General features: G+C 43.7%; 4 protein-coding genes across 4 annotated transcripts; 3 read left to right on the forward strand and 1 right to left on the reverse strand.

The window, feature by feature from the left end:
* Window positions 1-13: 13 nt before the first annotated feature.
* On the forward strand, window positions 14-7735 carry LOC146963200 (E3 ubiquitin-protein ligase TRIM39-like). Its single transcript, XM_085767677.1, has 2 exons — window positions 14-98; window positions 5904-7735. The coding sequence occupies exon 2, from the start codon at window positions 5921-5923 to the stop codon at window positions 7400-7402; it is 1482 nt and encodes a 493-aa protein (XP_085623803.1). The 5' UTR covers window positions 14-98; window positions 5904-5920; the 3' UTR covers window positions 7403-7735.
* Window positions 7736-15284: 7549 nt separating this feature from the next.
* Window positions 15285-16815, forward strand: LOC146963201 (E3 ubiquitin-protein ligase TRIM35-like). Its single transcript, XM_085767937.1, has 3 exons — window positions 15285-15413; window positions 15523-16646; window positions 16765-16815. The coding sequence occupies exons 2-3, from the start codon at window positions 15540-15542 to the stop codon at window positions 16813-16815; spliced, it is 1158 nt and encodes a 385-aa protein (XP_085624063.1). The 5' UTR covers window positions 15285-15413; window positions 15523-15539.
* A 1567-nt stretch (window positions 16816-18382) lies between these two features.
* On the reverse strand, window positions 18383-23402 carry LOC146963202 (snRNA-activating protein complex subunit 1-like). The gene is made up of 7 exons (XM_085767939.1): window positions 23354-23402; window positions 23026-23231; window positions 22791-22850; window positions 20043-20105; window positions 19813-19951; window positions 19513-19584; window positions 18383-18454 (listed from the first exon to the last, which is right to left on the reverse strand). The coding sequence occupies exons 1-6, from the start codon at window positions 23400-23402 to the stop codon at window positions 19514-19516; spliced, it is 588 nt and encodes a 195-aa protein (XP_085624065.1). The 3' UTR covers window positions 18383-18454; window position 19513.
* A 341-nt stretch (window positions 23403-23743) lies between these two features.
* On the forward strand, window positions 23744-25244 carry LOC146963203 (zinc-binding protein A33-like). Its single transcript, XM_085767940.1, has one exon. The coding sequence runs from the start codon at window positions 23838-23840 to the stop codon at window positions 25242-25244; it is 1407 nt and encodes a 468-aa protein (XP_085624066.1). The 5' UTR covers window positions 23744-23837.
* The last annotated feature ends 609 nt before the right edge of the window (window positions 25245-25853 follow it).

The raw sequence follows: 25853 nt of genomic DNA on the forward strand, positions 1-25853 counted from the left end.
TCCATTCATGCATCAGTCCCAGAGACGATCAGATTCAGCTTCAGACCAAACTAACACAACGCTGCTGCTTCAACCTGCTGACACTCCACACACTGAAGGTGAGTTTGACTAAAACCTGGACTCAGAGAAGATATCGCTGCAGCCAGAGTCCTGACAAACACCAGGAAGGAACATGGATTTGATTCGATTATACAACTGTTAACAACAAAATAAAATGTAGCCTATCATCAAAATATAGTATTCATTTTGATGGACAATTTGCTCTCAAATTTGAAAGGTTTTTTTTGCGAGTGTGCTTCCCGTTTCCATGGGAATACATGGGGTCCGACTAACACCTGAAACACAATCGGTCACGTCAGTAGACTCCTATGTGTAATGGCACCTAGTTTACCTCTACAACAAATAACCCGGCCCTTAGTAACGACCTAGCAACAGAAAGGATTTTCTATCACTGTCTCGGACTTTCCCAAACTAAATCAATACTGCGTCGCCGACACAGCTGATGGGGAAAGCAAAACATTTCCATTACTCCAGATTATTTAAAAGCCCAAAAGTAGCACAGAGAGAGAGAGAGAGAGAGAAACATATAGCCTAGGTATCTTTCGTTTTATCCAACTAAATATTAACTAATATCAACTAAGCCTCTCGGTTAAAACGGGGCAGTTTACAGCATATTCACAAAAAAATGGTTATTTAATTGTTCTAAAATGTGGGTTTGGCATCTGAAAGGAGCACTCTACAGGAGGTTGATTTAGTTTGTGATTTATTTTCACGACTGTATAACGTTTCATAAAAATAAGAATCCATGGAGGGTTACCATGGAGATGGATAAAACAAGCCCAGCAAACATTTTGACGTCTATTTCACGTCTAATTAACGTCAGTCAGGCAGGTTGATTCGACGTCGATCTGAGGTGCTCAAATGAAAGTTTTTCTGACGTCGATGTTATGACCGACGTCATTTCGACGGCTAATAGACGGCATCATTTTACGTTGTTTCAACGTCGTTTAGACGACTTATCAACGTCTCACAGAGCAGGCTACTTCATGACGTCTATCTCACGTCTAATTAACGTCGATCTAACAGGTTGATTTTACGTCTATTTGAGGTGCTTAAATGAAAGTTTTCCTGACGTCGGTGCCATGACCGACGTCTTTTCGACGGCTATTAGACGGCATAATTTTTACATCAACATTTCAACTTTTGTCGTTTCGAATTGCAATATAGCTTACCTTTCAACCTTTTTGTCTACACATGTAATGTATTGCATTTCAAAAGGTGTCTATAACTGGCATTATCATATCTAGAAATTCTATGAAAAGCACAGATCTTGTGCTGCATATCCTATGTGTAATTCTCAATGCTCTAATCTACACATACTTGAACAAACTTCTCAATTTTAGCAAAAAAAAAAAATCTCAAGCTGCATTGACTTCAAAAAGTCAAAGACATCAAATCACATCAGCATTTTTGGAAAAGTGAACCTGACGGAAACTTTGATAGCAAATAAACCTGAAGGTTTAAAATATCCTTGTGATGTTCACCTAGTCTATACTGTAAAATACAAGTGGTGCATGCAGGTAGAATAATAAAAGGAAAGCATTCAGGACAAGATCTATTCAACTGGTTGTATTGAAAACATATAAACAAGTAAAACAAATATATTTATTAGAGAACAATTTTTTTTTTGTAAAGTCAGGTCATAGCCAAGGAGGCTTAACAGTCAGCGACGAGGATCTGCTCCTTCCCCCCGCTTCTGGCTGGCGCATGCTTTAGATGATTCATCATTGCATTCTCTATTTCCACATCTGTGGCCTTAATGCTCCATCTTTTCACAGCAGCTGGAGAGAGGACACAAGAAAAAAAATTATAGAGCACAGATGTAAAATGCACTTTATAAATTACAGTAAGACTTTGTCCTGGGATTTGAAAGAGTAATGACATAACCACTTCTTAGACCCACACAGTAGCCTGAATCTTCTGATGGTTCCTTATAAAGCCTATAGGCATTAGTTACAAGTCATTGATTTAACCAGCATTAGGACTCTGGAGCTAAGGGACACATGGAGCAGGTTTGAGGATGGAATCCTTAAGAGTTCCTCTTTAACCATCCTGTTGTCCACCTGGGTCAAGGAAGGAAGTACAAAGGGAAAATGTAGATCATTCATGATGATCCCTGTTGTGCCCAGTAGGGGTCGCGCCACCTGTGTGTATTTGTGGATGTTTGGGTTCAGTTGTTTATGCCTGCTAGGCTAAAAGTAAGTCTGCCACTCCATGCTTTCGGAGCTACAATAAAAATACACTCTTTGGAGATGATGTATGATCATTGAACTCACACACTCGGTTTAACATCGATGCTACACTCGATGTATCAGGGTAGGCCTTGCTATTTCGCCTGCTAGCTTACTGTTAGCCGCCGCTCGGTTACGAATAACATGCAGCAGATATCTGTAACATTACACGATGCAGCAACAAAATCAGAACTTTAACATGTAACTCATGAACGTATAATGTCTTACCAAGCACATTTTCATTTTAAATTACACTATTTTTCGAAGCTCACCTTTCACACGCGTCTGTGTCTTCTCCTCGCCGACTCAAAACTTCTTCCGCCGCCGCACCGCAGCTGAAACCAGGTGCGTTCACTACGCGAGGAAAATAGTTCCTTGATGGATGCTAGAATAACAAACATTTAAGCCCACCCCGCCAATACACTTGATGGTACTACATTGTTTTCTCCCATTCACAAACATATTTCCATCATTTTGAATAGTTTTTAACAACGTAAACCGATGCCGTCTAAACGCCGTTGAAATGACGTCGTCATCCGCCGGTCATCTCACCCCTCAGATAGACGTCATATCAACCCGCCTGCCCAACGTTAATCAGAGGTGGAATCTACGTCCTGACATGACTGGACGTTGACTGGATGTCTTCATCCCCACACAGCACTAGACAGCAGTAGATAGAGGAAATCATTCTTGGCAGTGTTTTTTTGGTTAAATATGTGTTATGTGAGATCGTATCCCCCCTTATGTTATCATGTCGAAAAAAAGTCTAAATAAAGTCACGTCGTAACGCAACGTCTGATGGATGTCGTCATCTGGACGCGGATTGAGAAAATGTTTGCTGGCAGTATTTAACCAATTAATCCGATCTAAAATGACTCATTATGTATGTCATATTTACTCAGATGGTATTTTATCATGTTGAAAAACTGTCGAATTAAGGTCACGACGTGACGCGACGTAGATTGGACGTCTCCATCTCGACCCAGGTCGAGGAAATGTTTGCTGGGAAGATGGAGGAGTTAGGCCTAATATGTTTAGTGATGAGTTTAGGCGTGCTGTCATGCTGATTTGAGCACGTTCTAAATGTCTTGTTGACCAGATTGATTTGTTTATTACCGTCGCTGTTGCATTTAGGGCCACGGGGCACACACACCGAGGCACTGCGCCAAATTTTGCATTGGGGGCAAAAAGTCTACTGCTCCTGCATACTTTCACCTAGAAACTCAATTTAAACTTTAGATTGTAGACACAAGTCTTGTATATTGGTGTATTGATCCATGTTTCAGTAGGTGTTACAGTTCTTTATCAATCACTGTTCAATGAGCATGATCATTTTTGGAGACATTTTGAGATTATAGTGGGTGTGTAGAGTAAGCGCCTGTCCCAATTCTCCCCCTAGCCCTAAATATTTTCCGTAACCCTATATTTTGCGCGTTCACGTGTAGGGGTAGGGTGTCCCATTACTCTAGGGAGCAAGGGGAAGTGCGATTTTGCCCTTAAAATCAGCCCTCAAAATGTAGTGAGGTCCGATGCGGGCTTAAAACGAAGTGGAAGATGAAATTATCCGTTGTCACGCTCGATCGCCGTTTAGACAACTCTGAAATGCTTGAAGAAACATTACTATTTCTGTGTGTGTGTTTTGTGTCGCTATGTGTGGTATTTATTTGGGGAATCACGGTGTCGCATCAGTAGCTGCAGCTAACGGCAGCAGCAAAGCTAACGGCGGTAGCTAAGCTAACGGCAGCAGCAAAGCTAACCGGTAGCTAAGCTAACGGCGGCAGCAAAGCTAATGGTGGTAGCATCAGGACGTCAGCTGTTAAAACCCTCCCGTTGTCGGACACGACATGAAACTACTCCTGTTAGCTCAGTCATGCTGTAACTAAGATATCCGCTGGAGAAAATATTTTTTCATGGACCGTTTGTTGAGTCACTGAGTTATTAAAGTTAAACAGGTAGCTAACCGTTAGCCTGGCTAATCTATGATAACCATGACTAATTACAAAAATTGTTTAGACTGAGAAACAAACACAGCCAACGCAACAGGCAACACAACAGCTGGAACCGCCGGCATTTTTCCTGAATGAAAATAGTAGCACGCTCCACCGGTATAATTGTATGTGACGTATGTTATCACGTTCGCTACGTTCACTACACTAGTGGTGTCCCATTTCCATAGGGAAAGATTTCCAGCCACTTTCCCTCAACGAGGGGAATTTACGGTTGAGGGCACTCAAAACCAAGTGGAAGTTTTAAGGGGGGAGAATTGGGACAGGGCCTAAAGGCGCACTCACACTAGGGCCAGTTGTTCCGTACCGTGCTGAAGCACGAATGCCCCCCACTGGCCCGCACTCACACTACCTTGAATCCAAGCATGCTCAAGCACGGTTGCCTCCGACATGTATACGTTGATATCTTACCAACATGGCGGATGCGCGCTTAACCTGCAGAAACAACGGCGCCTTTTAACTGTTTGACCAGTCAAAGCGATGTTAGCTAGTGATGTTTACATACGGCATGGCGCAACGTAATCATTAATCAATAAGTGACAGTTGCAGAAATGTGATGGTGAACGAACCCGAAGCGTGTTGCGGACTTGCATGACCAAGTATACCGTGCCCGGGTCCATGGCACTGGTCCGACCTCCCATTCGTCCGACCTCCCATTGGTTCGAACTCCCATTGGTCCGACAATCGGAGTAATGAGAGTTAAAAAAAAAAGTGTAGTTCTTTTACTCTGTATTCTGGGAGGGGGGGCTTTGATTATCAGTTTACACATCTTGATCAGCATTTATGATGGTTGTGCGCGATCTGACATGATCTGGCTCCTTTCTGGGCCGCGTGTGTGTGATGTGCGTTTCTGTGTGTTTCTGAGAGCTCTCTCTCTTTCAGTAATTCTCGTTATTTTGAGAGAGAGAGAGAGAGAGAGAGAGAGAAAGCTGCATGCTCCTATCAATGGAAGAGCTTGTCAGAAAGTAGCGATGACAGTTCGAACTAACGGGACCACCCATTGGTTCGACCTCGTATTGGTCCGACTTGTGGTTGATTTTGTCGGAGTAACGCTAGGTCGAACCAATGGGAGGTCGGACCAATGGGCAGTTCCCACCGTGCCCAAGCACACCTCTCCCAACCGTACCGGGCCAGGGAAGTGTACCGTACTCAAGCACGGGACATCTGCACTCACACTGGCGATGGAATCCGGACTTTACGGGGCAAACGTGCTTGGGCACGGTACGAAACCCCTGTGTGAGTGCGCTCTGAGAGAAGTTGCCTGAAATTGTCTTAAACGTTTCTCTTTCCACGCTCCTCCCGGCCAGAAATTACAGTCTACACACGAGTATGAGTAACTGCGGCGATGTCTCTCCTCACTGACTCTAATACAAAGATTTTCTGAGAGAAGCAGAAGGGACCCATGTTTATAACTTGCAAGTGTGTCCAAAATATTTACTATAGAAATGCCAATGTCATATCAAAGCATTCAGTAAGTCCTTATGACGACCACGGTGTGCTGCTTTAAGCCAAAATGTGAGACCAACGTAGAGGCAGAAAATCACCCTTTTTCTGTCTGTTTCTGTCTGCCATGACTGACTGTACTTCCTGTCTGCTGTGTTTTCAGCTTCACTCACAGACTAAATGGCTTCCGGACCAGAGGAGGATCTCTGCTGTCCGGTCTGTACCGAGGTCTTCAGAGATCCTGTTGTTCTGACCTGCAGCCACAGCTTCTGTAAAGACTGTCTGAAGAGCTGGTGGAAGGAGAAACAAGATCGACTGTGTCCAGTTTGTAGGAGAAGGTCTTCAAGAGATGAACCACCTGTTAGTCTGGTGATAAAGAACCTGTGTGAGAGCTTCTTACAGAAGAGAGAACAGAGATCTCCAGAGGCTCTCTGCAGTCTGCACTCTGAGAAACTCAAACTCTTCTGTCTGGACCATGGGCAGCCAGTGTGTCTCGTCTGCAGAGATTCAAGAAGACACGCCAACGACAGAATCAGACCCATCGATGAAGCTGCTTCAGACCTCAAGAAGGAATTTGAGGAAACTCTGGAACCTTTAAAGAAGAAGATAAAGCGTTTTGAAGACGTTCAAGTGAAGTTTGGTCAAACAGCAGAACACATTAAGGTCCAGGCCCAACACACAGAGAGGCAGATTAAGGAGCAGTTTAAGAAGCTTCACCAGTTTCTAGAAGAAGAAGAGAAGGCCAGGGTGGCTGCACTGAGGGAGGAAGAGGATCTGAAGAGTCAGATGATGAAGGGGAAGATGATAGTTCTGAGCAGAGACATAGCAGCTCTTTCAGACACACTCAGAGCCACAGAGGACGCGCTGAGAGCTGAAGACATCTCATTTCTGCTCAACTACAAGGCTGCAGTTGGAAAGCTCCAGCAGCGTCTCCTGCTGAGGGGTCCACATCTGCAAGTAGGAACTCTGATAGACCAGGCCAAACACCTGGGCAACCTGACCTTCAACATCTGGAACAAGATGAAGGACGTGGTCTCCTACAGTCCTGTGGTTCTGGACCCAAACACTGCTCATCCAGGACTCATCCTGTCTGAATATCTGACCAGTGTGAGTGGTGGAGATGAACAGCAGCTTCCTGACAATCCAGAGAGATTTGATTTTTTCTGGTCTGTCCTGGGCTCTGAGGGTTTTACCTCAGGGACTCACAGCTGGGATGTCCAGGTTGGAGACAATACAGACTGGAGACTGGGTGTGTTAACAGAGTCTGTGGTGAGGAAGGGAATCAACATTGGGTCTGAATTATGGAGAATACAGTTGTATGGAGATGAATACTCAGCACATTCACCATCAGCTCTCTTCATTGATCTCCCAGTGCAGAAGAAGAAGCACCAGAGGATCAGGGTGAATCTGGACTTAAACAGAGGAAAACTGTCGTTCTCTGATCCTGATACTAACACACACATACACACCTTCACACACACTTTCACTGAGAAGATGTTTCCATTCATTTACACTTGTGACAGCCTCCCATTAAAGCTGTTACCAGCGAATGTGTCAGTGACAGTGAAGAAGAGCAGTAACTGTGCGTTCACACCAAAAGCTTCCAAAGCGTCAAAAACGCCGGAAGTCAATTCATTTTCAATGAGAGCCCGGCGACACTGAGCGTCCAAAGCGTCAACAGGCGTCGCCGCGCTTCCAAAGCGTCCAAAGCGTCACCAGATGAGAAGTTGAGCCGTGGTTAACTTTAGGGTAATGAGCTATGACGCGGTTAAGCGGCAACCGGCGGCAGCCTGTCAGAATAGAGATGTTCGTCGGCTGCCTTTTTTTTCTTTTTTTTGTATTTCGGCTCCCCAGTGACCAGCGCGATCGAACTTTGACGTCAGTCACGTGACGAGCGGCCAAAGCGGCTGAAAATATTTGCCGTTTTGGGAGCTGTCTTGTCTGACGCCCACCCTCGAGCGTTTTTGACGCTTTGGAAGCTTTTGGTGTGAACGCACAGTAAGAGATAAAGACAAACAAACTGCTCCAGCTATCTCAAGTTTGAAGGTTGTCCTTCTCCAGACTGCATGTTGTGGCTCCTACTTATCTACACAACTCTGTTAGCTCCACATAATGAGTAACTGATGCTCCATAACCCCAATGCTGTCCATGATATTCATATTTCTATGGTTTATTGCTATATTTGTGTTGTTGTTTTTCTTCTTTAGTATTAATGCTTATTGCAAGATTGTTTTTTTTTTGTTTTTTTAACTTTCATGTCAATAAAGCCTTTGAATTGAATTGACTGAGGGTGAATGTTTGTGCTGAAAGAAGAATCTGTCTCTAGTCAGTGGAAAATGTCCCAACTGAGTCTATTGAACTTTATCTTTCAGATTGAATGTAAACATCATATTTAAGGACCTTCAGCCTCTGGACAGGGATACAGATGTGGTGGAAGATGATACCAAACTTCTCCTAAATCATGTCTGGTGAGGGCATCACCACTGTCAAACTGGCATTACAGGAAAAGTACAAATGATTATTGTTCAGGTTCCTTGGAGGTTGTTAGGTCCCTTCTTTACTGTGTCAGAAGGTGGTGAGGGAGAAAACAGGAAAAACTTGAACTCCCATTTAAAGTTGAACTGGTTAGTGGCTCAGATTCATGCTAATGAGGAGACTATGTCATCAAGCAAACAGGAAGTGACATCAATCCGTTTACAGTGAGTCAAGACAGGTGGAACAACAGGGTCCTCGAATGGACAGTTATTCAAAAGGAGTTTGGTTAAAGTGTTTCCTTAAAGTTTGGACGTTACTGATCTTTTCATCTTTGACAACAAATAACAAAACGTACGTTAGATACAACAAACATAACTAAATCTACATGAGTTTATAACAGGACATGTTCTGCATGTTAAAAGAGTTTGACTGTGTCTGTACAAGTTCACATTAATGAAAATCAAGTTAAATAACATCAGCTCACATTAAAGCTACAAATACGACTACAAATTACTTTATGAATCCCCAAAGGGAAATTCATTTGTCTGGCAGCTCATTTGCAGAATAAATAAAAAGCCTAATGGCTGTAAAGATCGTCTATATCTTCAGACCCCAGGAAGACTAGCTTGTGCCATTGGCATCAATGGGGATCCTTTTAAATAATGAAATAAATCTTTCTGTACTGCAGCAAAGAGAGACGAGCCATCTACCACCGCTGTTTTCTTGGTCGATCAAGGTGTTATGAAGTGGATGATCTGAGCCGTTGAATGGCCTGAATGGCCTCCACCATCTTCAGTGAGCATTTCTCCACCACCTCCCCTAGTGAATCCATCAGGGAACATGATTGAAATCTTCAGATATCATTAAAGGTGCCTAAGGATATTTAGTCTGTATCCTAGCAACGATTTAATAGAGAACTTCACATGGAACTACAGCAGTGCCATTGGTGGGATGTTAGTCTGTGCGGAAGTCCCTGTTATGATTGGATGTTATTACATGTTTGACCGCTAGGCGGCAGTACTGGTTAGTAGTCAGCTTACCGTACCATATAAGAGAGTAGAGCAAGACTGCATGGAGCCACATGTATGTTGTCGAGAACATGAGACATTAAACTAAGTTACTTGCTATCAACACGGCCTCATCCTTCGAACACGAACATGACATGGTACCAGGAGTAAACTCGAATGGGCGACATGGATTTAAAACCACCGGAAAGTTTGAAACTGACGGGGAATGTCGACGAGAACTGGCGCACCTTCAAACAGCAGTTTCACCTGTATGTCGCTGCTACGGGACTCGAGGCTAAGCCAGAAGCAAGAAAGGTAGCGCTGCTGCTAACAATAGCAGGGCCACAGGCCATAGAAGTATTTAACACGTTCGTGTTTGACAGTCCTGAAGATAATGAAAAGTTGGATGTAGTGCTTAGCAAGTTTGATACTCACTGTTCTCCGAAGAAGAACGAGACGTACGAGAGGTACGTGTTTCGGTCTCGTACACAGCGGCAGCATGAGCCCTTCGATAGCTTCCTGACGGACTTGCGGCTAAAGGCGCAGTCCTGCAACTTCGCAATGCTAAAGGACTCCATGATACGGGACCAGATTGTCTACGGCGTGGAGGATAAAAAGGTCAGAGAGAGGCTACTACGGGAGATGGAGCTGACGCTGGCTGGAGCCATTAAGATCTGCCAGGCCAGTGAGCTGTCCCAAAGGCACGTGAGGACGTTCAAGCGAGATGTCTGCAGTCGCCTCGGCGCAGAGCGACAGCGCGGCAGTGGTTGGAGCAGTGTCGTATCAGCGGAGACGACGCACACAGACCCGGCCTGCACAGCAGGAGGACGTGATGATAAACTGCAAGCGCTGCGGCTCACAGCACAAGCCTAGACAGTGTCCAGCGTTTGGTAAGCAATGCTCCACTTGCCAAGGCAAGAATCATTTTGCTAAACAATGCTTCTCCAAACGGAAAGAGTGGAAAAAAGAAAAAACTGTAAACTTAATAGACGAGCCTGATCTCAGTGACACGTTCTTTGTTGGAATGGTAAATTGTGAAAGTGAACAAATAAATAAGCCAGACAATGTAAATGATGTCACTACAGAAGATAAGTGGATAGCTCCTCTAATGATAAATGGGACTGTAGTCACCATGAGATTGGACACTGGTGCAAAAGCAAATCTCATAAGCATGTGTGATGTAAAGGCAATGAAAAATAAGCCACAAATAAAAAGAAAAGAATCTGGACTGAAAGACTACAATGGGCGGCCAATCAAATGTTTGGGCACATGCAGGTTGAGTGTCACAGTTAAAGGAAAAGTGCACCACCTATCCTTCTTTGTTGTGAATGAGGGACGTGAATCACTTCTTGGTGACAGAGCCTGTGAAGAACTGGGGCTTGTGGAAAGAGTGTATCAACTGATATATACTCCAGGTAAACACCTAGTCCTTGCTGATGCCCTATCCAGAGCAACTACAGGCGACAGTGTGAGTGCAACAGACGAGGACATACAGTGTCATGTGAACATGGTGTCGGCTACACTGCCTGTGTCTGACACAAAGTCAAGACAAATAGCTGAGGCTACAGCAACGGATGCTGAGCTACAGCATGTCATGCAGAACATGGATGAGGGATGGCCAGCTGGTTCATGTCCACAATTTTACCATGTCAGAGGTGAGCTTAGTACTGTGGATGGTCTGCTGTTGAAAAAGGGCAGGATTGTTATTCCACGGGCTTTGAGAATGGACATGTTGCACAGGATACATGAAGGCCATCTCGGCATCGAAAAGTGCAAAAGGAGGGCGAGAGACACGGTTTTCTGGCCTGGACTGAACAAAGACATTGAAACACTTATAAGTAAATGTGAAACATGCCAGAAACACAGGAACAAGCAGAGCAAAGAGCCTATGGTGGTAGCTGAGGTGCCAACAGCACCATGGCACAAAGTAGGAATGGACTTGTTTCATCTCAGAGGTAAAGACTATTTAGTGGTAATGGATTACTACTCAAACTTCCCTGAGATGGCGCTACTAGCAAGCTCAACATCAACTTGTGTCATAACACATGCTAAATCTATCTTCGCCAGGCATGGCATCCCACACATCGTGGTGAGCGACAATGGCCCCTGCTTCAGCAGCAAAGAATGGCAGAAGTTTGCAGAGCAATATGATTTCAAGCATGTGACGTCAAGCCCACACTATGCACAGTCAAACGGGCAAGCTGAAAAAGGAGTTCACATTCTCAAGCAACTCCTAAAGAAAGCAGCTGACAGTGACTCGGATCCCTATCTGGCTTTATTGAGCTACAGAGCATCACCTCTTCAGTGCGGCCTGTCACCAGCTGAACTGCTGATGAAGAGGAAGCTACGAACAACGTTGCCGAGTCATCAAAACGACAAATTCAAGCAAAAGAATCACTCAAAGATTGAACATAAGCTACGACAACAGAAAATGATGCAAAAGTCATTCTATGACAGAACAACCAAGCATCTCCCTCCACTGACTACCAATGACACAGTCAGGATTGAGGATGCTGATGGATGGAGTACAAAAGCAACTGTCCTGCAAGAAGTTGCTCCACGATCGTACACGGTGAAAACTGATGATGGACAAATCCTCAGACGCAATCGTCGCAGTCTATTAAAGACTCCTCAAGGGACTGTTGGTGAGCTCAGTGTAACCTGTGGTGAATCTCAGGTAACTCCCACACCTGCTATGGACTGTAACACTGACTCTCACACACCTACTCCAAGCGAACCTGAGTTAAGAAGGTCCACAAGAGAAATCAGAAAGCCTGATAGACTGAACTTATAAACAAAGAAAATTCAATATGCATGTTAAAGATGTTAAACAAAATGTATATTGATTGATGTTGTGAATGTGTTCTAAATGGTCTAGTGTTGGCTTAGATATGAGTTATGCAATCTGATATAAACTGTTTATACTGCTTATGTGTTGCAGAGTTATGCTGAATGTGAAATGGTTGAAATAACTGACACAGCTAATGTGATGATTCATGTTAATGCATTTTGCCTTAGAAAAGGGGGGATGTTATGATTGGATGTTATTACATGTTTGACCGCTAGGCGGCAGTACTGGTTAGTAGTCAGCTTACCGTACCATATAAGAGAGTAGAGCAAGACTGCATGGAGCCACATGTATGTTGTCGAGAACATGAGACATTAAACTAAGTTACTTGCTATCAACACGGCCTCATCCTTCGAACACGAACATGACAGTCCCGCCTTCCTGTTGCAGTTTTCACAGTTCCCTCGGAGTAAGGAAACATCAACAGGAATTACAGATACTTCGATATGACTGTAAAGATATTCCAAGAGTATGTTTACGCCGTTTGCTAACCAAGAAGGACGTTCTGGCTTGTTTGTCGACCGGCTGCGTCAAAAGTTTTATTTACCAAGCTTGGCCCATTGTCTTCAGTGAGCTAGCGAGGCTAATGCCTACACCCTGGCAATATTTGTAAGCGCACCATTGCTGGCACTGCCCACAACAAATGTGATTGGTTGAAAGAAATCCAAACAGCCCGGGCATTTTTTCCCTCCGATCTCAGAATCTGAGTCGAGCCGGCCAGACCTTTCTTCTCTGGCTATAGGGAAGGTCACTGACTTGGCAGGACATCTTGAGCATGGAAGGACATTGGGCAAAGTTGTTGATGTCTTCTGTCTATGATTTCCTGCCTACTCCATCAAACCTCCACACATGGGGGGTGACCGAGAGTCCCCAGTGCAAGCTCTGTGGACAGTTTGCAAATCTTGAACATGTCCTCTCATTGTGCCAGTCAAGCTGCCAATGGCGTCATGATAAGATTCTGGTTCGGCCGGTGGATGGTGTGAAACAGGCACGGAAAAAGCAGAAACAACGTTTGGATGCGTCCCACTTTTCCAGTTTGTCAGGTCAGGTGAAAGCGCTGCAGCAGCAGGACAAAGGAACAGGGGGATCCTGGCCTCAGCAAAACGACTGGGAGATGCAGGTAGACCTGAAAAAGAGGCTCAAATTCCCAGAGGAAACATCCCCGTCGAGCCTCAGACGAGGTCATGTTCTCTGGCCTAGATGCACCAAACAGGTGGTGCTTATTGAATTAACAGTAACCTGGGAGGAGAGGATGGAGGAGGTGCATGGGCACAAGATCAAGAAACATCAGACCCTTATCCTCAAGAGTCAGCAGAACGGATGGAAGGCCTGGAACCGACCATGGAGGTCGGCTGCAGAGGTTTCTCTGGACAGTCACTCTGGAGGAGCCTTGGACTGCTGGGGATTGAAGGGGTAAGGAGGCGCCTGATAGGAAATGTGATACAGCATCCTGGTGGATCTGGATACAGGAGGTGCAGTGGCAGAGCCAATCAGCTGAAGGATTGTCTTAAGAGTTGGGTGGTGGTCAGCAGGGGCAGGAGAGCCCCCCCGCTTCCCCACCCCCGAGGTGGGGGGCACCCACCTGAAGACCTGCTGTAGCCACCCAACTCTTGCTCAGTGGAGTTGCAAAGCCAAGTTCTTAAGTCGGTGCCTTAAAGCAACCCTTACCTTTCTGGCATTTCACACAGCACAGCACACAAATTCAACAACTCCATCACCCTCCAGGTTACATGCTGTCATTACGACATCCCAACATTCGACATCGCACCATTTAGACTTACCACCATTCCGACATACCGCGATTCCGACATGTGAACGTCCCACCATTCCGAAAAGGCTTTAATATAAGGAAATGTGCGTTCCTCAACAGGTGACTCCCTTCTTTAAGACATGCTGATAGAGGAATACCCACACACAGCAGAGCGCAGACAGGGACTAGTCTGCCTGTCTAGCCTCTACTTGGTCTTTTTACTAAACTTAACCAACTCCTTTCATCATTGCCTAAACCCAACCAGTGCAAAATCCTTTTGGGGAAAAAATACACTATTAAAAGGAATTGTCGGAAAGGCGGTATGTTATAAAATGAAAAAAATACCGCCATTCCAACCATAGGAGGCAAAAATTGTTGGAATGATAGGACGTTTGATAGAAAATTAAATGTTGCCATTTAGACAATTAGAGGCCTATGTCGGAAAGGTGGGATGTCGGAATGGCGGTTGCCCCACCTCCCTCCAAAATCCCACCCACCTCTTCCTCCTGCCTTACCTCCACCTACAATCATCAAAGTCCTGTGGAGCGGGTTGGAAACTGTATCTTGTCTCAAAGTGAACCTTTAATAAAAATTCTGAGACAATTTGTAAGAAAGTTTTTCAGTATTTGTCTTACCTAAGAAATTTGTCCCACTTCATGGTCACATCAGAAGTTGGTGATCCTCTGTTATCAAGTTTTTATTGAACATGTGTCTTTTGTCCCTTGTGTTCTTACTCAGTGACTTGTCTCTGCAGGACAAACACCTAGTCAAACAGATCATAAAGTGGGATGGTAGGTTTATAGGTAAGTCTCAACTCAACCACACAGCTTTAGTGCAAGGCCTGAACTCTAAGGGCTTCTCACAGAGGTCAGGAGCTGATTCTGGTTTCTGTCCAACACTTCATCAGAGACAAACAACACATTTACTCAAGTCCTGCAAGTTTGAAGTCCTGATTCTTTTCTTGATGATTTTCTTGTCACAGTTTTCATGTTTCTGCTCCACATCTCTGTGACTAATATTCATTGCACCACATTTATCTGTCAGGAACAATTTATTCTGACTTTTCTGATTCATGTTCACAAACAGAAAGAACAACAGAGCTGCTGCATCAACTGTTTCCAGCAATAAGTCAAAGGTCGGCAATGAAACTCAACCTGTTTATGGTTGATAAAGCTACGCCCCCACCTGGATTAGATTACGTGACCTAATCAGATCTCAGAATCTGTTTCAAGTTTTGAACAACCCATTTTCAAGATTTGATCCAATCCATTATCCAAAATCTGATTACATTACCTTTTGAACAACTGGGGCCAGGATAGCAGAAAAAGATATTTCAAAATCTGGGTTTATCTTGATTCAAGTTCACAATGAATCAAAGGTCAGCAATGAAACTGTTTATGGTTAATGAAGCTCCGCCCCCTCACCTGACTCACCTGAGATAAACCAGGGAACAGTTGGTTCTTCGTCAGTCCCAGAGACGCAGACTGAAGAAGAGACGATCAGATTCAGCTTCAGACCAAACTAACAACTTCCTGTGAGTGAGTCCAGCTACAACACTGCTGCTTCAACCTGCTGACACTCCACACACTGAAGGTGAGTTTGACTAAAACCTGGACTCAGAGTCACAGTAAATTTCAGTCAAGTCAGTAGAGGAGGGAGGGGAGCCATGACTGACTCTACTTCCTGTCTGCTGTGTTTTCAGCTTCACTCACAGACTAAATGGCTTCCAGACCAGAGGAGGATCTCTGCTGTCAGATCTGTGCGGAGGTCTTCAGAGATCCTGTTGTTCTGACCTGCAGCCACAGCTTCTGTAAAGACTGTCTGAAGAGCTGGTGGAGAGAGGAACAAGATCGACGGTGTCCAGTTTGTAACAGAAGATCTTCAACAGAAGAACCACCTCTTAACCTGGCGTTGAAGAACCTGTGTGAGGCCTTCTTGGAGGAGAGACAACAGAGATCTTCAGAGGCTCTCTGCAGTCTGCACTCTGAGAAACTCAAACTCTTCTGTCTGGACCATCAGCAGCCAGTGTGTGTCGTCTGTCTGCATTCACAAACACACAAAAACCACAGATTCAGACCCATCGATGAAGCTGCTTCAGACCTCAAGAAGGAACTTGAGGAAACTCTGGAGCCCTTAAAGAAGAAGTTAAAGGGTTTTGAAGAAGTTCAAGTGAAGTTTGATCAAACAGCAGAACACATTAAGGTCCAGGCCCGACACACAGAGAGGCAGATTAAGGAGCAGTTTAAGAAGCTTCACCAGTTTCTAGAAGAGGAAGAGGAGGCCAGGATGGCTGCACTGAGGGAGGAAGAGGAGCAGAAGAGTCAGAGGATGAAGGAGAAGATGGAGGCTCTGAGCAGAGAGAGAGCAGCTCTTTCACACACAGTCAGAGCCACAGAGGACGAGCTGAGAGCTGAAGACGTCTCATTCCTGCTCAACTACAAGGCTGCAGTGGAAAGAGTCCAGCAGCGCCCCCTGCTGGAGGATCCACAGCTGGACTCAGGAGCTCTGATAGACCAGGCCAAACACCTGGGCAACCTGACCTTCAACATCTGGAACAAGATGAAGGACATGGTCTCCTACAGTCCTGTGGTTCTGGACCCAAACACTGCTGAACCAGAACTCATCCTGTCTGAAGATCTGACCAGTGTGAGACGAGGAGACAAACAGCAGCTTCCTGACAATCCAGAGAGGTTTGATTCTTTCTGGTCTGTCCTGGGCTCTGAGGGTTTTAACTCAGGGACTCAAAGCTGGGATGTCGAGGTTGGAGAGAATTCAAGCTGGAGACTGGGTGTGTTACCAGAGTCTGTGCAGAGGAAGGGAGCCAACGTAGGGTCTGGATCATGGATAATACAGTTCAGTAAAAAATATATAATCACTCAGCGTAAACACTCTGCATGTGTAACAGAGTTCTATAGAACTAAATGCTCCGTTCGTTCACCATCAGGTCCAAACATTAATCTCCCAGATCAGAAGAAGCCCCAGAGGATCAGAGTGAATCTGGACTTCAACAGAGGAAAACTGTCGTTCTCTGATCCTGATACTAACACACACATACACACCTTCACACACACTTTCACTGAGAAGATGTTTCCATACATTTACACTTATGATACCTGCCGCCCATTGAAGCTGTTACCAGTGAAGGTGTCAGTGACAGTGGAGCAGAGCAGTTAGAGATAAAGAGGATGATCATATTTATAATGTTGTTTATTTCTTAAAAGGAAAAGTCAGTGAATTGAACCTGATTTTCTGAACATAGACAAAATAAATGTGCCACAAATGCACCATTCATTAGATCTAATAATGTAAATATATTGTAGTAAATGAAACCTGTATACGATGTATAAACAATAAAAGCACTGTACTTACCCCTGTCAGATCCAGTGGTGAAACGTATTTACAAAGTACATTTAATTTCATTGTTTGTACTTGACTTGAATATTTCTGACAGATATTTTTGTATTTCTCTGTTCAATATTTTGTGATTTAAATAAAACAAATCTTTTTCATGCTTAATCCTGAGTTTTAGAAAACAATGTGTCCACAACAGGCCAAAGATAAAATCAGAAAAACAGAAACTTTAGGTCTGAACTAAATGTCACATAAGAAAGAGATGGACCAAGTTAACAGTTTCTTTTAAAGAGTTTTTTTTTTTTAAATAAAACATTATAAAAAAAATAAAGCCATCACAGATGTCAAGTTTTAAACATTCAGATATTTCCTGCAGTGAGTGAAAAGCAACATCATAACACTGGCTCAGTAAGAAAACAGAGTATTTATATTTTACAACCCTTTACATTTTGGAACAAATGTAAGCAGGTTTGCAACTTTTACTTTTCCTTTATGTTCTATAAGATATAAAACATTCATATTTTTTGCCATAAAATGCCAATTAATGGCAGTAAAAACCTTAAAGCTAATTAAATATTAATTACTACAATAAAACATTTGTTTAAAAAAAAAAAAAAAACAGGCAACATCTTTAAAGTCCCACTCCCGCGACCCTTTTCGGCCATTTTAAAACCAGCTCATTAGCCATGCACATTAGCAATGCACCTCTGGGGGGTGGGCGGAGACTGCGCTGCTCTGCACCCGCCCAGCCACCTCCTCGCACCCCACCCCCCCGCTTGCTGACAGCTGGACATTGTACAATTACAGATTCAGCGCGTTTAACGTAAAACTCCACACTGGGATTCAATCCCAGACTGGTGCATAGTCCTTGCTCACAGTGCAAGCTGCTCTACCAGGTGAGCTATACCTATTATACCTAGACAGCTACACCGAGCTGTGAAGGCTTTCACCTCTGAGCCAGATGCAGAGCGGGGCGGGAGCTTGTAGCACTAGTGCCCTCCCCTGGAGCTGTGACACCCTCAACTCCAGTCTTCCTGAAACTGCCAGTTTGAGTCTGCCATTGGTTCACAGCAGTTTGAAGGCAGAAAAACTCTGAAATGCAATTTTGCACTTCCTTCTCTGCTGATAAGTGCTCTAACACAAGAAAAATGCCACAGGAACATGTGAAAAGCTCAAAAAACACGATTTTCACGGGAGTGGGTCTTTAAAGAAAAAAATCTTCTCCTCAGGATGAAGTCTGACTCCTGTGTCATCTTCATGTCCACTTTTACATTTTTGATTTTCTGGAAAGAAAAAAGAAAAATCATGAATGTGTGAACATAAAAAGAAATAAAAAAATCTCCATCTGTCTTTTATTATATACAACGATGATTTAGTGACGTACAGAAACATCTGTACATTGATGTCAATTTGGGCCACAAAGAACGATCATGATTAACATTTTAAACAATAATTTTGATTTAATATACTATATTAATGTGAGAAACATAATGCAGCTCTTTGTTAACTGAACACTCCCATGAACAAAGTCCTGACTTTATGTCACTTACACAGAGTTCTGTGTTTTCTCATTAATCATTAAAGGGATAGTTCACCCAAAATTCAAATTTCACTCATTATCTACTCCCCCTCATGTGGACTAAGGGCTGGGAGAAGTTTCAGAGTCCTCCGTGGCTTCTCTGAGTTACAGCGGGGCTCCGTGCAGCACTGCATGTCCATATGACGGTTGAGAACGGAGCTCACTTTTCTTCGTCCAAAAAGACACACCAAAAAACATCCAAATACCTCCGTAGTGCTCGTCTGTAATGTCCCTCTTGTATCGAAGCCCCAACATGAGAAATTGTTCAGAAAAAAATTAAATAAGTCTATGTTTTAAGCTTGTTTGTAGCGGAAGCTCCCAGTGTTGCTCTTCCAGAAACTCACGTGATTTGCGGAGCCGTGAACTGGGTGTCGATGCAAATTGCGCGAGATTTGGACGGACCAGGAAGAGCAGTGCTGGGAGCTTCCGCTACAAACAAGTTTAAAACATAGACTTATTTAATTTTTTTCGAAACAATTTCTCATGTTGGGGCTTCAACACAAGAGGGACATTACAGACGAGCAGCATGGAGGTATTTGGATGTTTTTTGGTGTGTCTTTTTGGACGAAGAAAAGTGAGCTCCGTTCTCAACCGTCATATGGACATGCAGTGCTGCACGGAGCCCCGCTGTAACTCAGAGAAGCCACGGAGGACTCTGAAACTTCTCCCAGCCCTTAGTCGACATGAGGGGGAGTAGATAATGAGTGAAATTTGAATTTTGGGTTAACTATCCCTTTAAGGTGTGTGTGTGTGTGTGTGTACCTTAAGGAGCAGAGTCCAGACTGGTGAGACTGGAGATCACAGTGGTCGACATGGCTTCTTTCTCAAAAGCAGCTGATGATGAAAAAAAAGAGTTTCAGTCATTGAACGCATCATTCAAGACAAATGTGGAGTTCACTTCTGACTTTATCTGATCGTGTTCATCACAACTTTAAATCATGTTTTCAACGTCAGTAGGACAGAAAAAGCAGGAGGAGGATGTTAGGATGGTGTGAACACCGTGATGTCCCTGAACCTACCACCCTCCACCTCTTCCAGCAGCATGAAGTTGGACGTGTTTACCTGAGATCCGGATGTTCTCCTTGGTTCTGGCTTTGAGTGACGGTTTACTGATCCTGGAGGAACCCGGTGTAGAGGACGGTCCCGCCTCAGCGCTGGTCAAGTCCACCTCCACCTGACGATGACGACGGGACTTGGAGGCCTTGGAGTGACCGCACAAATCAAACATACTTTTAATATTTGACACCTCTTTGATTTATTATGAGGAATAAACTGATCAGGAAGTAACAAACCTCTGCTGCTTCTCCGTACGCTCTGGACTTGATGGAGGCGAGGAGCTCGGCTCGGTTTGAACACTGAGGACACAAACAGACAGACGGACGGACGTTAGACAACAGCGCCACCTACTGGACCAGGTGGTTATTACTGCTTTACTGTTCACTGTTTAATAGGCTCTATGCACAGCTCCACTACTTCCTGAACTTAATGCAGCTCCTTGGTTTCCTGTCTTACATTATTGGACAAATTGATGAATCCAGGTGTGTCTGACCATTGTGACTACTCAGACACACCTGGATTAATCAGTTTGTCCAATAATATAAGACAGGAAACAAAGGAGCTGCATTACGTTCAAGAAGTAGTGGAGCTGTGCATAGAGCCCATAGTGGTGCTGCATCTTCACTGGCCACACGATTCAAGTCGATTACGATTCACCAGTCTACGATTCAGTTCGATTCGATCATATGATGCATCTCAGTGCATTTCGATGCATCACATTCTCAATTTTCTAGCCACACATGGCTTTTTCCTTTATTAACATAAATAGTCAGATAGATATGATGACTTTTTATTTACATAACATTAAATTGGAAAATATTAATTAAATTCATTTCCACAATACAGCAGCTTCCTTGGAGTCTGAACACACAAAGAAAAAGAAAAGGCCTTTAGTCTACTGAAAGGTTCACAAAACAAAACGTATATCTTGGCATTGTGCTTTAAAATAAAATAAATCACTGTCTCTGCATGTGAACAGCATCATTAAACTTGAATGACTTATTTGAGTTTAAAGATCGATTATGTGACATCGCTGCTTCGATTCAGAATCGTCCCGTTAAAGATCTTGATGCATCTTCGAAAGGATTATTTTCGCCACCCGTACAGTTTCATCTTTTCCATGTGTTTTATTTTGAAGGGTTGATCCAGAATGTCAGTGGCAGCTGGTGTAGTTTTCTCCAGGTTGAGTTGAGTTCTTATAATAAAGTTACACTCTTGGAGTCAATATCGAACGTCAGGTGAAGAGATAATAATAAGGTCTCTCAATCGATACCAGAGTATAAATACATCACAGTGTGTGATGATACATATTGGCGCCATTATGTCATTTCTGTGTTTAACCACTAGGTGGGGGTGTTATGATGGGAAAAGGCAAATAGGTAAGAGCATAATGAGCATCAGGTGTGTGTAGAGGAGGAGAGCAAATCGTTTTCTGACCGTGAATTAACGTGTATTGAGATCGTGTTTGAACGTGTGTTTGTTACCGTTCGATGAAGAACATGGTTATGTATAAACACTGACCTGAAAATAAGAGAACTGTGTCGTACTTGTGTTAAAGATGAACTGTTTGTGTCAATAAATGAACACCATATGGAAAAGTAATTACTGAGAATTGACCCTTCGCGTAAGCCCCGCCCCCTGTTGCTACGCCGGGCAAGCTTTCACTCCCAGCCATGCTCCTGGTATCGATTTCAAAGGAAATATCAGCAAATTTCTGGATAAACTGTTCTGAGATAATAGAGAGAAGAAGTCACAAAGATCATTCATAGTTTCCAGTGACGTGACTCGCGCAGGAGGATAAAACATCTGTTCAACGACACGACTGGACAATGTACAGAGCAGCAGTAAGGACCGGTAATTTTACCGTCTATCAACCCACCAAGACTTAGGTCATCTCACTGGTCATGAAACGTTGTCAAACTGCAAGTTTTTGGGCGATTGTGAACCACATACAGCTTTGGCTGCTGTTTTTTTTTCTCCCACCGCTGTATCAGTCAGTGAAAGCAGCCCCTGCCTGGAGGATCCCTCGCCTAAAAGCCCTAAAAGCCCAGGTAAAAGCCCTAAAAGCCCAGGTAAAAGCCCTAAAAGTCCAGCTGTCATTTCGGAGGTGAACATATGGTTATCCCCATATTTACACTTGCTCAAGTCGAAAAAAAAGTCTGCTCGTATCTGAACATCTCTATATTGCTGCTGCCGCCGCCGCTGCCGCCATAGTAGCAGCAGCAGCAACAACATCCTTCTCTACAAACAAATGTTTTTCGTCCTAGTCTCAAAATGTGTCCACAAAAGCAAACGTAATGACTCGCTGCGGAAAGCTTGCCAGGCCTATAGTTACGGTTGCTAACGTAGGATTGGACAATAGCCATTTGTGGGAGGAGTTGGCGAAGGGTCAATTGGACATTGGTTTTGTGGATACGGGTCTGGAGAGTTTGCCTCATTTGCACACCCAAGGGACTCAAATGTACCAGTGTTTATTATTTATTTAAGGCTTTATGGCTGTACAATGCGTTTCATTTACATTAGAAGTTGGAAACTCGGAGCTTGGAACAACGTTGAGCGCTTTCCAGTTGAAAAACCAACACAGAAGTCAGAAAAATGGACGATTGATGAAATTAAACGGATATACAACGTTTCTATACTTGTAGATGTTCGATGTTTGATTGATTGATGATTCAAATTTCTGATAAAACCTGAACGCACCATCAATGAGCTGCATTCAGGAGCTCCTATCTCACATGTACAAGTTATAACCAGAGTCTAGGGGCAAAGATTTCTGCAGCCCAAGGAGGAAACACGTGACCAATCAGTGACTTTAGACGACGTAGAACATGTTTCATCTACATTTTTTATTGCAGGTGACACATTTAACTCACTTTTATCTCACTCATCTAAAAATATATACTTATCAAAGTATTGCCCGGCCGCCACTGGATGATGTTTGTCCTGTGCACTGAGCTCCAGGTTTAATGTGGTTCATCACTCACCTCCTGCTGAGACGACGTCCCCTCACCGCTGTCTTCACCTTCGTCTTTATCTGCTCCATCCTGACAAGACAGGACGGGAAAAGTTTTGGTTCATTAATTGTGGAAATATGTTTATTTTACTCCTCTAATCAACTTAGCATCTATATTTTTTTGCCAATGAACATCAACAACAGTGGGAAAACATAGTAAAGCTTTAAAATAACTTAATTATCTCATCATTTAACAGGTTTCTCACCTCCTTCTGCTGCCACTTGTAGAAGTCGACCACGGTGCTGCGCAGCTGAGGGACCAGGTCTTTACTGATCAGGCTGACGGACGAATCCCACGTTTCTGTTGTGGAGCTGACAGAAGATTTCAGCTTCTCGTAGAGCTCGTGGATGTTGGACAGCTCCTGGAACAGGACAAAACAAACAAACAGTGATTGTAAAACCTTGTGTTTCTCTGGTTAAAGGTCAGAGAATTACAGACGTGGACAAAATTGTTGGTCTGGCTCCTGTCCATGATTTTCTATTTGTAAATGTCCATTTATTTACTCAAGTCCTGCAACTTTGAAGTCCTGATACTTTTCTTGATGGTTTTATTGCCACAGCTCTTTATGTTTCTGCTCCACATCTCTGTGACTGATATTCACTGCACCACATTTATCTGTCAGGAACAATTGCTCTTGAATTTTCTGATTCATGTTCACAAACAGAAACTAAACAGAGCTGCTGCACCATCCTGCTTAAGTTTCATTTTGACAAAGCTCCACTCCCTCACATGATTCTCATGGCTCAACCCAGGAAACTGTGGCATTTCCTCCTCAGTCCCAGAGACTGAAAAAGAGACGAGATTCAGCTTCAGATCAAACTAACAACTTCCTGTGAGTGAGTCCAGCTACAACACTGCTGCTTCAAACTGCTGAAACTCCACACACTGAAGGTGAGTTTGACTAAAACCTGGACTCAGAGTCACAGTAAACTTCAGTTAAGTCAGTAGAGGAGGGAGGGGAGCCATGACTGACTCTACTTCCTGTCTGCTGTGTTTTCAGCTTCACTCACAGACTAAATGGCTTCCAGATCAGAGGAGGATTTCTGCTGTCCGGTCTGTACGGAGGTCTTCAGAGATCCTGTTGTTCTGTCCTGCAGCCACAGCTTCTGTAAAGACTATCTGAAGAGCTGGTGGAGAGAGAAACAAGATCGACGGTGTCCAGTTTGTAAGAGAAGATCTTCAAAGGACCATCCACCTTGTAACCTGGTGTTGAAGAACCTGTGTGAGAGCTTCTTACAGCAGAGAGAGCAGAGATCTTCAGAGCCTCTCTGCAGTCTGCACTCTGAGAAACTCAAACTCTTCTGTCTGGACCATCAGCATCCAGTGTGTCTCATCTGCAGAGATTCAGACAAACACAACAACCACAGATTCAGACCCATTGATGAAGCTGCTTCACAACTCAAGAAGGAACTTGAGGAAACTCTGGAGCCCTTAAAGAAGAAGTTAAAGGGTTTTAAAAGAGTTAAAGTGAAGTTTGATCAAACAGCAGAACACATTAAGGTCCAGGCCCGACACACAGAGAGGCAGATTAAGGAGCAGTTTAAGAAGCTTCACCAGTTTCTAGAAGAGGAAGAGGAGGCCAGGATGGCTGCACTGAGGGAGGAAGAGGAGCAGAAGAGTCAGAGGATGAAGGAGAAGATGGAGGCTCTGAGCAGAGAGATAGCAGCTCTTTCACACACAGTCAGAGCCACAGAGGACGAGCTGAGAGCTGAAGACGTCTCATTCCTGCTCAAGTACAAGGCTGCAGTGGAAAGAGTCCAGCAGCGCCCCCTGCTGGAGGATCCACAGCTGGACTCAGGAGCTCTGATAGACCAGGCCAAACACCTGGGCAACCTGACCTTCAACATCTGGAACAAGATGAAGGACATGGTCTCCTACAGTCCTGTGGTTCTGGACCCAAACACTGCTGGTCCAGAACTCATCCTGTCTGAAGATCTGACCAGTGTGAGAGAAGGAGACAAACAGCAGCTTCCTGACAATCCAGAGAGGTTTGGTGATGAGTTCCCCTCTGCCCTGGGCTCAGAGGGTTTTAACTCAGGGACTCACAGCTGGGATGTCGAGGTTGGAGACAATACAGGGTGGTCAATGGGTGTGTTACCAGAATCTGCACAGAGGAAGGGATACAAGCTCATGTCTGAATTATGGACAATATACCTCTTTAAAGGTAAATACTCAGCAGGTTCACCATCAGGTCCCGTCATCAATCTCTCAGTGCAGAAGAAGCTCCAGAGGATCAGAGTGAATCTGGACTTCAACAGAGGAAAACTGTTGTTCTCTGATCCTCATACTAACACACAAATACACACCTTCACACACACTTTCACTGAGAAGATGTTTCCATGGATTGGCACTTTTATTAACCTCCCAGTGAAGCTTTTACCAGTGAAGGTGTCAGTGACAGTAAAGAAGAGCCGTAGGCGATAAAGAGGGTCATCATATTTATAATGTTATAATTTCTAAATTACTTCTCAATGTGTTTTATTTTCCTGCTCTTCTTCTGTGATTTAAGTAATGGCTCATTTTATGTTATTAATCTCGTGTTAATGTGATTTTATGTAGATCTACAAAGAGAAACAAACTGATAATCAATAACTAAACTGAAATCAACAAAAACAGCTAATTTCAGTGTAAACGTGTAATTTCGTCATAAAAACTGAATGTACATATATTCCTGTTTTTCATCAACACAATAAAATCTTGTTCTGACTCAGTCATGTGCTGCTTTTCTGTTTTTTTGACAGTTACACTAATACAAATACATCTATATATATCTAATAATATAATATAACAATATATCTATCTATCTATCTATCTATCTATCTATCTATCTATCTATCTATCTATCTATCTATCTATCTATCTATCTATCTATCTATCTATCTCCACTGAACAAGTTGTCGTCATGAACTCAGATGTGTTTGTATCAGATCAGCTGTGTGTAGATGACAACCTCTGTAGCCTGATTCAGTTTGTAGACACTGACACCAACACTGAAGTCCGTTCATCTAAATCCCCTCATGATGAAAAAGCTGC

Source organism: Trachurus japonicus, chromosome 22 (genome assembly GCF_045865225.1).
Source record: "Trachurus japonicus isolate A0001 chromosome 22, Traja_1.0".
NCBI lineage: Eukaryota > Metazoa > Chordata > Actinopteri > Carangiformes > Carangidae > Trachurus > Trachurus japonicus.

Coding starts and splice junctions, on each gene's coding strand:
- LOC146963202 (XM_085767939.1), bottom strand. CDS start 23,402: ATGTGGAGCAGAAACATAAAGAGCTGTGGCAATAAAACCATCAAGAAA. Junction 23,232..23,353: donor CAATAAAACCATCAAGAAAA/GTATCAGGACTT, acceptor ACCTTTAACCAG/AGAAACACAAGGTTTTACAA. Junction 22,851..23,025: donor ACAAGTGGCAGCAGAAGGAG/GTGAGAAACCTG, acceptor CTGTCTTGTCAG/GATGGAGCAGATAAAGACGA.
- LOC146963200 (XM_085767677.1), top strand. CDS start 5,921: ATGGCTTCCGGACCAGAGGAGGATCTCTGCTGTCCGGTCTGTACCGAG.
- LOC146963203 (XM_085767940.1), top strand. CDS start 23,838: ATGGCTTCCAGATCAGAGGAGGATTTCTGCTGTCCGGTCTGTACGGAG.
- LOC146963201 (XM_085767937.1), top strand. CDS start 15,540: ATGGCTTCCAGACCAGAGGAGGATCTCTGCTGTCAGATCTGTGCGGAG. Junction 16,647..16,764: donor TGCAGAGGAAGGGAGCCAAC/GTAGGGTCTGGA, acceptor GTTCACCATCAG/GTCCAAACATTAATCTCCCA.